Source organism: Ambystoma mexicanum, chromosome 3p (genome assembly GCF_040938575.1).
Source record: "Ambystoma mexicanum isolate Mex_15411 chromosome 3p, UKY_AmexF1_1, whole genome shotgun sequence".
Lineage (NCBI taxonomy): Eukaryota > Metazoa > Chordata > Amphibia > Caudata > Ambystomatidae > Ambystoma > Ambystoma mexicanum.
The window spans coordinates 1,126,826,187-1,126,841,854 of NC_090925.1; the positions used below are offsets into that span (position 1 = coordinate 1,126,826,187).

Below are 15,668 nucleotides of genomic sequence, written 5' to 3' on the forward strand. Positions count from 1 at the left end.
TTCCTGATCGATCTGGGGTCTTACAGGTTTATGGTCAGGGGTTTGGGGTTATTTGGCACATTGGAATTTAGGGGTCCTAAAGCCAGGGCATTGAGGCGCTATAATTTAGGATTGGGACTGGTGGGGGTTGGAGACCCATGCCCTCCTTCTCATGTTATTGTGCAGTTCACAGACACTCAGGCCCCCTCTTGTGGCCTTGCAGGGCACATTCTTCCCAGGGGGCGAGGGTTGGCAAAATTTTAGGACAATGAAGGGTTTTATGGATCTGTACAACTCTAGCCTTTCTCATCAGTGTGCGGGACCCAGCTTATTCCCGTACTCAGGTTTGCAGCCTAAGCCTGGTGTGCTTAATGCCGCACCACGTTTACTCTTTGTACCCCAATATGGCTGCTAACATGGCTACTATTCCCGCATTTGCACAATACCTACACAACATGCAATAATATGGTCGTGTAGACAACTGTGAGAGCATCCCACTCCCCCCCCCGCTCTCTTACATTACAAATGACAGCCTTTGCGTTATTTCTAAAGCGCTTGGGGGTGCTGGGAAGATAGTGTGCCCTTCCCAACACTACTAACATGGTAAGAAGGGTGCAGCATGGTGTATCCAAAAACAAAATGTGGATCTGCTACCAACCTACTCCCCAAGACACTTTCTGTAAGAGAAAACATACCCAGGGATACAATAAAGTGCTTAAAAAACACATCTGCCATGGTAGTCATGTGGGATACTAACGGTAGCACATTTAAATTGAGTTCCATCTTCCGAGGGACCTGAGTAGGAGTCACTGTGATGAGAAACAAAATCTAAAAAATAAAAAAAGCCAGAGAGAGGTTAAGTGGAATCACAGAGATAGCTAAAAGAACCCCAATCGGGGAAATCTTCCATAACACTGTGGAAACAGTATAAAAGAAGGCACATGAAAGACATCAGTAAGGAAGTTAGGTTGGCGTTCCATAGAGTTGGTGCGTTTACAGAGATGGGAAAGGAGCTTGGAGCATGTGAGAGAGGAGGTTAGAGAAGGAGTTCACTTAGTTGTGTTGCTTAGTGTGTAACCGTGCAAGCAGAATGTGGGAGATTGACTGGGAGCCCTCCAAGCTCGGCAACAAAGAGCTGGTCGCGCCACACCCCGATCTGGCCTTGACACCAACTGTGCGCAATATGCATGATGATCATGCTTCTACTGAGGCACGTTGCGCACTGCACTAGTTGTTTTAATCAATCCTTATATTGTTCACTTTGCATAGAAAAAAGGGGGCTATGCCTGGATTCGGCACCCAAATGTACCAACCAACTCTGTGCTTGGCCAGTAATATTACTAAAAAAAAAAATGTTGTCCCACCAGGGAATGATTTCTTGATAGAAATAAATTCTTCTCGGAAAAGGCAGAGTGTTTTATGTATTTCTGCTCAAACCTTACTGTATCAATCAAAGCCGGGTGAATTTCAATTACATACAAATCAGTAAGTCAACTAATTGTTATATGCCTTGCATATTGTAAATTATTTAGTTGGCAAAAGTAAATCAATTAATGAAACAGGTCTTCAAACAAATAGACAAATACATGCTAAACAGTGAATTAATTAATCAAACGTTTAACATATATCATGTTAAGGATTTCAATCAGGCAATACACCCGGGTCTCAGCCTAGCATGCAGTGCACAAATGAAATACTTATTTATTGTGTATAAAGGTTCAATATTCTGAGTGATATACCACTCGTATCACACCCCTTCTCAAAATACCCCCAGGTCACAATGGACCAGGAATCAGGCTGGTTGGTAAAGGTAAGATTTATTTATTTATATAAAATTCATAGCAAACATATGTTTACTATATGGGGCAGCAATCACCAATGAGGTGACAAATACAAATCAAATAGTAGGTAAGGCAGTTGAATTCACTTATAGCAGCACAGAATATAAAATACAGGGAAAAGACAGTTTGGCTTGTTGAAAAGATAGTGCTTATGTTAAGATTTCCCCCTGCAAATTTCTCAACTCACAAAGAAGCAATTCTACTCAGATGTAAGTAAGCAGCAGGTATTCAGGAATAAGAACACTGTATAGGGTTTGAATGCAATCTTCCCTCCCCAAACAAGAGAGAAAAACGTTTTGGAAATTTACACTTTTAATATGACATTTGAAAATGGCTGAGGAAAACAATGAAAAGTGTGCAAAAATCCTTAAATTGATATAATTTCCTATGGGAGCAACACTGAAAAGATCGTAATGAACATAAGCTACAATATGAGCAACAATACACACTTTGAATCAGAAGGGAAGTTTGGAAATACTTTGAGTTGGAAACCACATGTGTAAAACTTTTGTAAAAATATGAATTCCTGCCTAATTTTCCTATGCGATTTTTAAGAAAATCGGGTCAAAGACACTGGGGGTCATTATGAGTGAGGCGGTAAGGGGTTAATGATGCCGGTAAAGGTGCCAGAGCCGTCAACCCCTTAAGCCCATGGCTTTGCCAGGCGCCCTTAGCGGGTCCCGCGAGCAGACCAAGGTGCTAACAACGGGCACGTTATTCAGGGAACCTGGTAAGGGGGTAGCCATGCCGCTAATAGCGGCATGGTTACCTCCTACCTCGTAATGACCCCCACTGTTTTGGGATGCTGTTTTAGGGTAGGGATGTAGCTAAAGGACTTATGTTTAAGTCAGAGTTGAAATGAAGTCTCTAGCTATACAATTGAGGAAGTTATGCAAGTTTGAGTGAGAGGCGTTTTTGGAAAAAAAGAACAGAGAAAAGCAGAAAATCGGTTTTAAAATGACAGATTAATGGCTAAGAAAAAAAAGGATGCCACCCGTGAATCTCCACAGTTAGGCACGGCCGCTTGTAACCCTTCACGTGGCGGATACTATGTTTTCTTTATGGGAATTACTTTATTTAAGCCAGATCTCTAATGGCTTATGTTCAAGAGAAACAAAAATGAGAAAATCAGCGCTAACACTAAGAATCACTGATTTGCAAGAATGGTTCTAACAAGATTATAGGTTCTTAAGTCAAAGATGGGATGGTTGAGAGATGGAGATAGGACAAGGCAAGGCAAATATAGTATGGTTTACTATGATTCCTATTGATACTTACAGTCCTCTTTAAATTAAGATTGGACCGTCAAGGGTTCTGGTCATCACCGGATTGGGTCTACAGGCAGCAGGGCACCTCTGGCGGTATAGGTCAGCTGGCCAGTTCTGGTCAATGGACTGGCACCTCTAACTGGACTGGATTGAATTGGCCTTCTGCTTGCTGGACACTGTAGATCAGCAGGATGGCGAGTTTCCGCAGGCAAGCATTATTGGGAGCAACCCAAACTGGATCAAAATTTCCCTTTGGTTTTGGGATGGTTTCAGGATTTGGGCCTAGCTGAAAAAGAGTTCAGCCCTGCTGAGGCCTCGGCTTTTCAAGAGATCTGGATCAGGAACAAGATGAAGAAGTCAAGAACAGAGTGTCACGCGGAAATCAGGATGGAGTCAGGAATCAGTTTTTGTCTGTGTGTTGTGAGGTTCCCCTATTTATCCTGCCAAGTGACATCACTAAGTTTATGGTAGGGGTAGACTTACAACCCACACCCACAAGGCTACGAGTGGTCAAAGGCACAGTTCCCCCCTTGCTTTTTGCTGATAGGATGACAGAAAGGGTGGTCATATTTCATGATGTGACTTGGGAACCTCCCACAGTTATTTGGACCAAAATTTAACTTCCCCAATAATACTCATTTATATACTTATGCGCTCTAATAAAATCGGAAACATCAATTACATATTTTGTGGGTTACCTTTACATTCAACTCCCAAACAGGTGAGTCCTGGTGTTGTCTTTCTATTACATTTTGTCAATTTTGATCATAAAGTTTTGGCCTAACAATTCCTAATTCGGTAGATATATGTGCAATCACCCCTAGAACATGGGCACACAATATTACATTTGCAGCATTAATAGTTTTGGTGCAATTAATCTGTTTGCATAACTTTTGTTCCTTATGCAGTAAGAAATCCTACCAAGTCTTCAAATGGCTAGCATAAGTTCAAATTTACATGCATGTACTTTTCACTCGTTTACTTATTCTTGCCACCAAGTTAAATGTCATGAAGTTCAGTGGCAAAATAAGCAAATTAACTCAAAAAATCACAGGTCTGTTTTTTTTTCTTGCTTACCAAGTTTAAGCAAGTGGCCAGTCCTTTGAAGTTCACTGAGAAGCCTCCTCCCAGAGAATGGAACATCCTGCCCCACCCCTATAGGGATGAGTGTTCAAGACTGCCATAGTCTTTGACGAAAGTCTGATGAGGTCCTTTGTCATGAGTATGCGAGGCCTCCCCAAAGCAATTAGTCCTTTCCTGCCTGAAGTGGTCAATCTTTCCCAGGCTGAGGACTGTCAAGGCAGATTTTTTTTTTTTACATAATCAACTCAAGACTGAGTTAACTTTAAGATTCCCCTAAATCTTTCATTTAAAAATATAAAATAAACACAGTTTATAGGTGGATTCTTACATTAGCAATCCTTAATCATTCTGAAAGAATTAAACCTTTAAACAAAAACATGCTTTCAAAACAGGCGATTTTGCACTTCATTCCTGAAAAAGCACATTAAACTGAGTCCTTTAAATCAGATTTTCCTCTGCAGCACTTACACAATTTATTCAGCATTAGGGCTTCCCTTGAGTTCTGGGATTGTTTGCAGTCTTTGTAGTACCCTTTTAATATCAGTGATTCAATGGAAATACATGGATCTAGCGCCAAAAACAGCACAGAAGGTTGCAAAGCTAACATTTTGAAAGGCATTTTCGTTTTTAGCACAATTCTGCTGTTTTGTTCCATGTTGAATGTGTCACAGCCCACTGGCATGCTCCTGCAGTGATAACTCTGTTTTCACCCCCACTTTGACTGTGTGTGGCAGGAGTGCAGCCTTTCCTTGGTTGTGACCCAAACACGGTTTTGCAGATTTTGGCGCGCACAGGAGTCAGCGCATCCATTTTGGGCTGTTTCTTTCACCCTTTGTAAAGTGATGCCGTGGGGCACATTGGAATGGGTCAAACTATCCCACAATCAGATCATATAGTTTTACAAAAAGAAGATATTTGAGTCAGGCAATAGACAGAAGAGCAAACAAATTGTGCAAAAAGCTTGCAGTCTGTGAAGTCTCTACAGCAACCTCGCTCTGCGACTACACATATAAAACAACCACTAAAAAGGCCACTTTGACCTAATCATGGCTTCAGGATTCTATGTAAATCACAATACTTATCATGGAGCCACACCACTGTGTTCATAACTTCTTCACAGGGGGCTCTCTGTTTCGGCAGCAGGTTGATGGTATTCTGCCTTCCTCAGGACCAAACAATAAAAAATGACCCCGGAGGACCAGAAGATAAAAATACTTTTTGTAGTTAAGATCACACAGAGTGGTGAGAAACTCATTAATAAAGGACACCAATGGTAAAGTCAAATACAATTCTGTGACCCTCCTCACCAATGAACGCATCCTCTGGGAAACAGGGAATCAACTTCCAGGAGGCGGGGCCCAACTTCTCTCTTATCAAATGAGAGTCTACATGGGCGATCACCCATGCATGGTGCTCATGATGAAGTATCTACAAAGGGGGGCATAACAATCGTAAAGATAAAAACTATCTGTGGGGCGCCTCATTTAGTCAAGCCAAGCCTATATACTACATAATGTAAAGAGGGGTGGAAGCATACCATATCCCGAAACGCACTCTATATGTGGCTTTCCATGGGTTCTACCTGCTAAGCCACTCGTGGACTGCAGAGTTTCGGGATAAGACTGAGACTCCTTCTAATCAGATGGGTGATTTGTCCCACTTCTGCACCTGGAAATCCCCAGTTTAGAGGTATGTTTCCACCCCTCCCTACATTATGTAGTATATCGGCTTGTTTTATGGCAAAGCAACACTTTTCTAAATAGCGCCATATTCTGATGCAACATAAAATTGGTGGCCTCACAAGGAATTCACCACTTTCAATTAAATTCATGTCAGTACCTTGTGGCCTGAAAACAGCGCTAGAGACCGCAGAAAGTGCAGAGCAGCTAGTGCATGCTCGTTCCAGCGTCCCTTTTGCCCCTAAAGGTGCTAAATCATGGCACCCCTTAGGTGTCGCAGGGGATATCTACTACCAATCTTGCCTTTGAATGACCCTGTCGGATAGAGAGCTATCTGTGTTAACCTGGAATGTCCAGGGACTGAATGCCCCTCGGAAGAGGAAATCCGTGGAGCATAGGCTCGCCCAGCTAGCACCGGACATTATCTGCCTTCATGAGACTCACCTCCTCAGGTTGGATGAGCGCCGAATAGCCTTCCAACTCTACCCTAAATGCTTCTTTGCCTCTGCGAGCCTCAAGAAAAGAGGGGTTGCCATCTTAATAAGCCGAGACATCCCGCTGACAAACATAACGATCAAGAGAGATCCAGAGGGGCGGTATATTCTCCTGAAAGGACGGCTAGTGGAGCTTCCATCACCATAGCAGCTATATACTGCCCAAATACGGCGCAAAGCCTATTCCTGCGGAACCTCCTTCCTGTACTCGCATCCTTCACCGAAGGGCAGCTGTTCATAGGGGGCGACTTCAACCTTACTCCTGACCCTAATCTGGATAAGACTCTCCCCCCAGCCAGGGAAGATTTCAGCAAAGCCCTCGCTATGGCAGAATTCCTGAGGGAAACCGATTCCATAGATGTCTGGAGATGGGCTAACAGGGGGACCAGAGACTACACATTCTTCTCCCATGCCCATCTGGGGAATTCAAGGATCGATCTCCTGCTCCTTTCTAGTTCTCTCGTCCCCTGGGTTGAAACCATCCAGATAGGACATAGAGCCCTTTCGGACCATGCTCCGGTCATAATGAGATTGAGAGTACAGAGCTTCCCCGAGCCAACTCAGCGGCATTGGAAACTTCAAGACCAAATCTTGACAGACATAGCAATCAGAACGGATATAGCAGAAGCCCTCAAGAATTACTTTAAGGAGAACACTACTAAAGACTCCTCAATCTCCACGATCTGGGACGCCATGAAACCTGTGATCAGGGGCACAGCTAACGACTGCACCGCCAGGCTGCGACGTCTACGCAAACTGCAGCAGGACAAACTCGAAGCGGAGGTGTCCGGGGCTGAATGCATCCTGAAGCAGGGGCAGAACAGGAAAGCAAGCTGCATGCTCCAAAGAGCAAAACGATCTCTAGAAATGCATCTAGCAGATAAGGCAGCCAGAGCTCTCACATACACCAAACAATTTTATTATGTGCACAGCAACAAAGCAAATCGCCTCCTGGCCCACAAATTGAAAAAGTTTCACTCTCGGAACCCCATCCAATGTCTTCAGGACTCCCAGGGAACGCCGCGTTACGCCAACCCAGAGAAAATAGACATCATGACGGCGCACCACAGAGCAACCATGTCGGGTTCCCCCACGGCAGAAGAGGCACAGGCAAAATACCTATCTGGGGTCAAGCCGGGTGCCCCACATCCTCACCTGGCAGCTCTAGAAGCTCCGATTTGTACTGAGGAAGTGAGCGAGGTCAGAGCAAAACTGAAAAACTCGTCTCCAGGTCCGGATGGTCTCACAGCTCCATTCTACAAAAAGTTCTCATACATACTCTCCCCCCAGCTGGCCGCCCTCTTCAACTCCTTCCTCTCATCGAGAACAACCACCCCCTCTATGGAAGAGTCGCTGACAGTGCTGCTCCTTAAACCAGGCAGAGACCGGAGCCTATGTGCCTCGTACAGGCCCATCATGCTCCTGAACTACGACGCCAAAATCTTCGCCAAAATCTTGGCAAACAGGCTGGCTCCTTTACTACCTGACATCATACACCCGGACCAAACCGGGTTCATCCCCAGCCGCAGCACTCTCGACAACATCAGAAGATCTATAAACGTCATTGAATCTGCCAGCAGGAAAGGTCAGGAGCTGATGGTTCTCTCGCTCGATGCTCACAAAGCTTTTGACAGGCTAGACTGGGGCTACATACACAAAACATTAAGACACTTTGGCTTCGGCCCCAACTTCATAAAATGGACTCTAGCCAACTATCAGCGTCCATCCACCAGGTTGAGAATTAATGGATCCAGATCCGACACGATCCACATTTCGAGGGGCACAAGGCAAGGGTGTCCCCTCTCCCCTTTGATCTACGCCCTCTCCATGGAGCCCTTCGCACGCCGAGTGTGGCAAAATGCGGCAATCCATGGCCTGTCTATCAAAGCCCATATCTACAAAGCGGCCTTCTATGTCGATGATGTCCTCTTAACATTAACTAAGCCCAGGGAATCCATAAAAGCTCTTTGGACCGAATTGAAAGATTTTGGGGAGGCTTCGGGGTTCAAGGTGAACCTTTCCAAATCATCGGCTCTGGGCATCAACCTACCTAGATCTATGATCACGGACATTGCGAAGGAATACCACATTCCCTGGTCCGAAAAAAACCTATCATATCTAGAGGTCCAACTACCAGGCTCTCCCAACAATCTATACAAAGCTAATTTTCCCCCTCTGTTCAAAGAATTTAGAAGGGATCTAAATTCACGCTGGCAGAAGAAAGAAATCTCCTGGTTTGGAAGAATAACGGCTCTGAAAATGAACCTCATCCCAAGACTGCTTTACCACTGCTCAGCCCTGCCAACGGCTATCCCGAAACAAGCGATACAGAAACTTCAAAGGAGTATCACGAGATACATCTGGGAGGGACAACAGCCTCGGATCCCAAGGAATATCATGCTGCGGGGTCGAGTACTAGGGGGATTGGGAGCACCCGACACTGCCAGATATATCCTAGCTGCCCAACTCTCCCATGCATTCGCCTGGCCTCAGGCCACTCCAAAACCCCGATGGCTGGAACTGGAGGAGGCCTGGAGCCCAGTCCCGATCACCTCATTACCACACATAAAACGTGCCAGCGACGGCCCGGACAACGGTCCGCTCTCAGCAACCGAAAACACAGTAGCGAATTGGAAGAGGGCAGCGCGGAGATGGGGAGCACGCAGCACCACGGGCCCGCTCACCCCGATCTGGGGGAACCCGGAATTCTCACCGGGTACCAGCCCCAAAGACTTCCAGAGATGGAGGGAGAGAGGATTGGAGAAAGTTTGTGACTTCTTTGTGGAGGGCAACCCTTTGGACTTTGAGGCCTGCAAGATAAAATTCAAGGTACATGAGAACGAAAGGTTCAGATACACCCAACTTAAGCACTGGCTCTCAAACAGAATCATTAAAAACCTGGGAAGTAGAGACCTAATAGCCCTAGAACAGACCCTCATATCACCGCCCCCCAAGGGAAAGATCTCTACCCTCTACAAGATCCTAGACAGGACCGACCCGGCCCTCAAGGAGCCATCCATGCGCAAATAGGAGAGAGACATTGGCAGACCCATCGAGCCGGAGGAATGGGACCAGATCTGGACTAGAGCAAATAGAAGCTCGAAATGTGTTACCAACAAGGAAGGGGCATTCAAGGTATGCTACAGGTGGTACCGGACTCCAGAATCCCTCAACAAATGCAACCCGGCGATTCCACCAACATGCTGGAGAGGTTGCCCGGACAAAGGCTCACTCTTCCATCTGTTCTGGTCGTGTCCCAAATCATTGCAGTTTTGGAAAGCAGTATTGGAGCAAATCAAACTGATCACGGGATTGACAATCCCCTGGGACCCAGGAATCGCACTGCTCGGATCAAGGTGTGAGGGCCAATTCCCCCTATCAGGTCACAGGGCAGAACTCTGCTCCCATCTGCTGACCGCGGCCAAGATTTCAGTTGCAAGACTTTGGAAAAATCCAGAAGGTCCTTCGGTCCAAATGTGGTGGACCAAGTGTTGGGACATAATAGCGGCGGAAAAAATCACTGCCCTCAGGTTCGAGAATAGAGACAAATTCTACCACACTTGGTCGCCCTTCTTGGACTACGCTCAGTCATACCCAGGTCTGGCTCGACAGCCTCCCTCCCTACGCTGGATGGGCAAAAGTGACTGAAAGATAACTCAGAGTAGCTGGGGACATCCGACCAGAGAGGTCTGCCCGTGCCAGCCAAATAGAGGGAATACAGCGAAAGTCTGGATCTAAAGTGTAGCTGTCCCCCCTGCCCCCCCAGCGGGGACCTGAAGTATGTTCCACCTCTGGGAGCTCTAGTTCTGAGGAGGGGCCCTGAGAGTCTCACCCACCCCCACCAATCTTTGGCCACCACTTTCAGCTAAACCTTCCTACTGACCAACTGTTTTGTTTAGATTTTGTGTTTGTTTCTTCATTTGTAGTTCCAAGCGAGACTCCACAGATTGTAATGCCTTAATTTTCACATGACAGATTGCAGTACTTGCTTGTGTAAAACCAATAAAAACATGTTTAAAAAGACATGGCATTTCGTACAAAGAGCAAGACGTTGCTACTTAAAAAATAAAAGATGTTCCTTAAGCATGACCTTTAAATGCTAATACAAAATTACGCCACAAGATGGCAGAAGAGTGCACCATGAAACAGTATATTTCTTTCCACGCGGCTTGGACACATTTCTACTTTACAGAAAGTGCTACCAAACATCTGCAAGCTCGCTGACGCTTTTTGTACTGTAGAAATGTGGCTTTGAATTTTGCATTTGGTTCCAGAGGTGCTCTGCACACGTTAACCCTCCAGCGCTTCATCGCCGCACTTTTTACATGCATTGTCTTGCCTTCCTTTAGGACATCTCTCCTCTGGAGGTGAACGGACCTATGGAGGGAATGTCCTATTACAGCATGGCATTGAGTACGAGCTCGGAATCGGCCCCTGAGTTGCGTGGCGAAGGTGCGCGCGAGATGCTGATTTGTCACATCGTGGTAGGAAGCAGAATTACAATGAATATAATAAACATTTAGATAGATTCGGTTCAAAGATAAGAAAAAATGCTAGCTAAAAAGACAACACACTGCATCTTCTAATAGCACATCACCCAGACTAGTCAACAGAAAGGAAGGTGACTCTAAGGCTATATTGCATTAGGTGACTTTAAGTCCTCAACATGCATGGTCCTGTCCATAACCAGGACAAGCAGCTGATCAGCAACAATACCCTGCATGGATCCGAAGACATTTGGAGCCTAAGCCACCACAGGCCAAAACACCTGGCCAGTGTGCAGGCGCTCCGACAAAGGGTCTAAGTAAAGGGACAAATGTTGGAAGAAAATTGGCAAATAATGTGAGTACATTGGCATTTCAGGATGAAACGTGGCATTAGGTCTGAATAGCTTTCATATGTCATAACTATCTGGCATGTGGCAAAAGTGTGAACATCTGAGTCCTCATTACGAGTATGGCGGAGCAGTCAAAAATGGGCGGTAACAGAATAACCGACACTTTTACCACTCCACCATATTCCAAGTTTGCCAAAATCGGCAGAATTATCATTGGCGGAATTTCCGCCTGTATTAATTCTGCTGTAATCCCCATCGAGTCCTATGGACTCCAAAAAATAGGGACTAACTCTGTCTACCACCACCTGTAACCCAGCAGTAAATCCATCAGGCCAAGTGGCGGAGACAGTAATTCCTTTTGGTAGTGCTCTGTCGTATTTAACGTAGGAATACCACCAAACTCGTAATGAAGGGTCTTTTGATGCAGATACCGGCCAGTGGTTGAGTACCTGGAATTATGGTAACAATACCTGGAAATGATGTGAGTTCCCGGTGTGTTGATGATGTGAACACCTTCCAATGCTGTGAGTACCTGGGTTTTTCCATGGAATACATTATACATGATAGCAATAACTGTTACCTGATGTGAGTATTAGAACACAACTTGGCAAAACCTAGAAAATTATTGTAGCACCAGAACATATGCTGACAATGGTTGGCAGATGGAGAGTACCTAACAAATGACTAGAATTTAGAACAAAGTCATGTTTTTGGTATCCAGTGAAAAGATTGCCAGCAAAATTGTAGTCCGTCAAAAAGTGGTGAAAATGCCTCTGCAGTGAAAAAGTTGCCAAGCAAAATGTAGTCTAAAAATGCAGCTGAAAAATAGCCAAATATGTAGTGCTTCTATAGTATTTGTTAGGGTTAAGAAGGGTTTTGTGGGCGTGTGATTACTTGGTTTAGGGCAAGGATAGGGTAAGGGGAGGGTTAGAGTAAAGATTTTAGGGTAGGGGTTATGGTAAGGCTAGGGCTGATAGAGTAATGGTATGGGTAAGTGTTAAAGAGAGGGACGTTGGGGAGGGCTGGTGATTCTGGTATAGGTTAAGGGGGTCAGGATAAACCTAGTGGTTAGAAAAAAGTAAGCACTAAGGTAAGTTTTAGAGTTGCAATTAGAGTAAGGTAAGGATTAGAGCAAGGGTTTGGATTAGGGCAATGGCTATGTCATTTATGGCGAGCTGGTGATGGGGTTGGAGTTTTTTTCCATTGATTTTGTATTGAGTAACATGCAAACAACATGTTTTAGCGCTTTGAAGGGTTAGTGTTCTGTAAGATTTCAGTGTAGCAATGCGAGTTGGGGGAAGGTTTAAGAATGGAGTTAGGGTGATTGTGGAGGTTTTATTGACGGTTTCAGCCTTGTACATTTAAAAATACCTTTTTTGGTGACCTTATTACTGGCAACATTTTCACTTTCCATTGAATTACTACATTTTTTAAAACAACTTTTTTTCTGGCTATATTTTCACATGACTACATTTCCCTGGGGACATTTTCACATAGAACCAAATTTTTAACACTTGTGTATGTGAGACCTTGTCATGGAAATTTGCTTACCTGCTATAAGAGTGATAGTTCGCTAAAAGCCATTTTCATGAAACCAATCAAGATACTTGTAGATTCAGGAGACTTGAGCACCTGGGATGTCATTATGAACTGGGTGGTAATTCTCTGCATATAAATTCCACTTCACCAGAAGTGGGCCTGTTAGGTGAAATTGCCTGCTAAGTCCTACTGCTAATTCTACCGCTACCCAAAATGTGGAGGTAACACTATTTTTTGGTCTTAAATTATAGAACACGACTAGACCATTTATCCTGGTGAGTGAAGTAATGCCCTTGGGAAACCTCTTCCTTTGCAGGAGGAAATGCTAGGCACTATTAACAAGTTATCAGAAGTATTTACTGGTGCTCTCTTTCATGTATTTCCATCTCTTTCACTGGGAGAGAAAGTGCTTTTGAAAATGTTAAATATTCCAGCCCTGGAATAGACAGATTACTGCATGCGTTCTTATGTTCATTACACAGGGCCTTCAGAGCCCACTGCAGACTGAGCAACATAGCCTGCTGGAGAAAAGCGGAGATGGGCCGAAAAAGCAGGTACGATTCTTCTTTTTTCTTTTCTTCTTTCTCTCCCTAATTTCTATTACATTTATAAAGTTTCGGTCACTACAGGTGTTTATGGTTTTTAAGTTGTGCTCTTATGTATTCCTGACATTACTTGGCTTGCTTGCCATTGCTTAGGTTAGGCCTGTCTTGACAGTACGTTTGTCTTGTGGTCTGCTAACAGTTTTTTGTCAACGACTTTGTTCACCCTGTTTTGGTCCTCTCCTAATATAATGATTTCTTTGAATGGATTGTGCCCTCCCGCATATTCTTCATCTATCATGTCTTAATTTCCAGCTTTAGCTGCTTTGGAAAATAAAATTCTCTAGGCAGAGGGCACTGTGCTTCGAGACGGTTGACACGATGTCCCTCGGGGGCTTCCATATCAGCTGACGTCATTGTCGAGTGCATATACCACACGCAGCACCTGTTGGCTTTAGTTCAATTTTTCCACAAATGCGATTGCTTCGAGATTAACGACGGGCTTCAGTTTTCTTTGAAAACTTATTGAAAATGGCCTTGTCTTCTCCAACTACTCCAAAGAAGGGCTTCAAAAAAGTGTCTAAAATGCAGCGCCAGGATGTCGATCACAGAACCACATAAGATATGCCTCTGGTGCATGAGCGTTGAGCATTTAAACGACGACTGTCAATCCTGTCAGTCGATGACAGGTAAGGCCTTAAAAGAGCGCAAATCTACACTTGCAGTGGTTAGGATTGTGCCCTAATCCCCGTCCACTGCATCTAAATTCAGGTTATTCCATGAGTCGAGAGATTCCTCTCCTCACAAAAAAAGATTGAATAAACAATCAGACTTGAGGAGCAGACAATCCTCATCGTCTTTGAAAAAATCAAAGAGAAGGCACAGATCACCTTCATCTTCCTCGTCTTCTGCCTCAGAAAGGAGCGTAGTCTGCCCAACTAAATCTTCCTCCAAAGAGGAGTGGGAACTCTTGACGAAGAAAATGTGCAAGATCTTCGAGGATCAGGTCCCAACCTCCTTGAAGCATAAGAAAAGTGGCCATGCTACGGTCGAAGACAGGCATGATGCCAAGGTGAAAACCGGCTTGCCTGTTACGCTCACCTGGCTCCCACAGGGGCGTCGATTGGACCCGGACAGCTGCGACCTCCTCCAACGTGAAGCGTAGTGCAGCGATGACAGACTGGACTGGACCACCTAATCTCGTCTGCTTGACCCATAGAAATATTCTCCTGCAAGTGGATAAAGAGATTTAGCCACCCGTGGATTTTAGTAATGGCACCCCACTGTTCTCCCCACTAATCACCACCGATATTCACTTTCTGTAAGCTCACCTTATGTTTGTAAATGATGAGCTCACCATCCTGCGTGGAATGCAAGGGCGCGTAGATATCAGTTACTTCACTGGTTTGAGGGCGTTGGAAGAGTTCCGGATGAATATTGACACTGAGGATCCAGGCGAGAACCCATAAGTATAAAGTTCAAAGAGTTCAATATGTCCGATGTTCACTCTCGTACATTCCTTTCTTGTGTTGCAGCTGGGTCCAAGGGAAGATTGTCTTGTGGCAGCTGATGGTGTTCAGGTAAGACTCTGTATTACCCAACACTGTCCGGCACAAGGTGCGTGTGTTTAAATTGCTGGTTTCTCTCTCCTTACAGGTGTGGCGTAAGAAGTTGCGGTTTGTTACAGAATAATGCCTCCGGTTGTTAATCAGGTAAGTCTATGGTGGAGAGATTGTATTTGTTGGCTCTCTCGGCTCACCTTATGTTTCTTTCGTCGCCTAGAGGGTGGAATTCGGCAGAGAAAATGATGGAGGCTGCGCCGGATCGAAAAATGCTGTGAGGACTGGTGAGTATGGCGCGGCGCTGCAGCTGGCGATGCAACGCGTGTAGAATAATGTCCTTTTCAAGTGTGAAGACGTGATGATCCGGAATTCAGGTAAGGATTGAAATAATATCTGTTTTCTAACCTTTCCTTTTTCTTTCTTCTATTGCTAGGAGCTCTGGATTCGAGACGGCGTGGCTGAAGACTGGATGCTGACTGCAGGCACGGTGAGCGGTACACTGCTGGATGCAGAATAACGCGAAGCATGTGCTGCTGTTCGGGCGTGGTTTAAATAGCCTCCAAAGTAGTTCCAGGTAAGAAGTCCCTAGAACCACACCCAAGTAAAAAATAGTCCCTGTAGAAAAATAGTCCCATCCAGGCCTCACGTTGGCTTGGATTCATTTGCAGCATGGTCTGCATGAGGTAAGTAAAGTCTATGAGCCTGGCACCTATGGCGCCAGGACTGATTTCTATTATGAGCCTGGCGCCTAAGGTGCCAGGACTGAACCCAGACAGCCCCCAGCCGGGACTGCTGGGGTTTTATTAAATACCTGGATGCCTGCTCCCGGGGCTGATGGGCTTGA

General features: G+C 45.1%; 1 protein-coding gene across 1 annotated transcript in view; it reads left to right on the plus strand.

The window, feature by feature from the left end:
- The window catches only part of LOC138579826 (ABC transporter F family member 4-like), a 613,068-nt gene that overhangs the window by 134,768 nt on the left and 462,632 nt on the right, over positions 1–15,668 (plus strand). Inside the window, exon 3 of the mRNA XM_069650053.1 lies at positions 13,203–13,274. Coding sequence (XP_069506154.1) covers positions 13,203–13,274 — 72 coding nt within the window. The remainder of the gene's footprint in view (positions 1–13,202; positions 13,275–15,668) is intronic.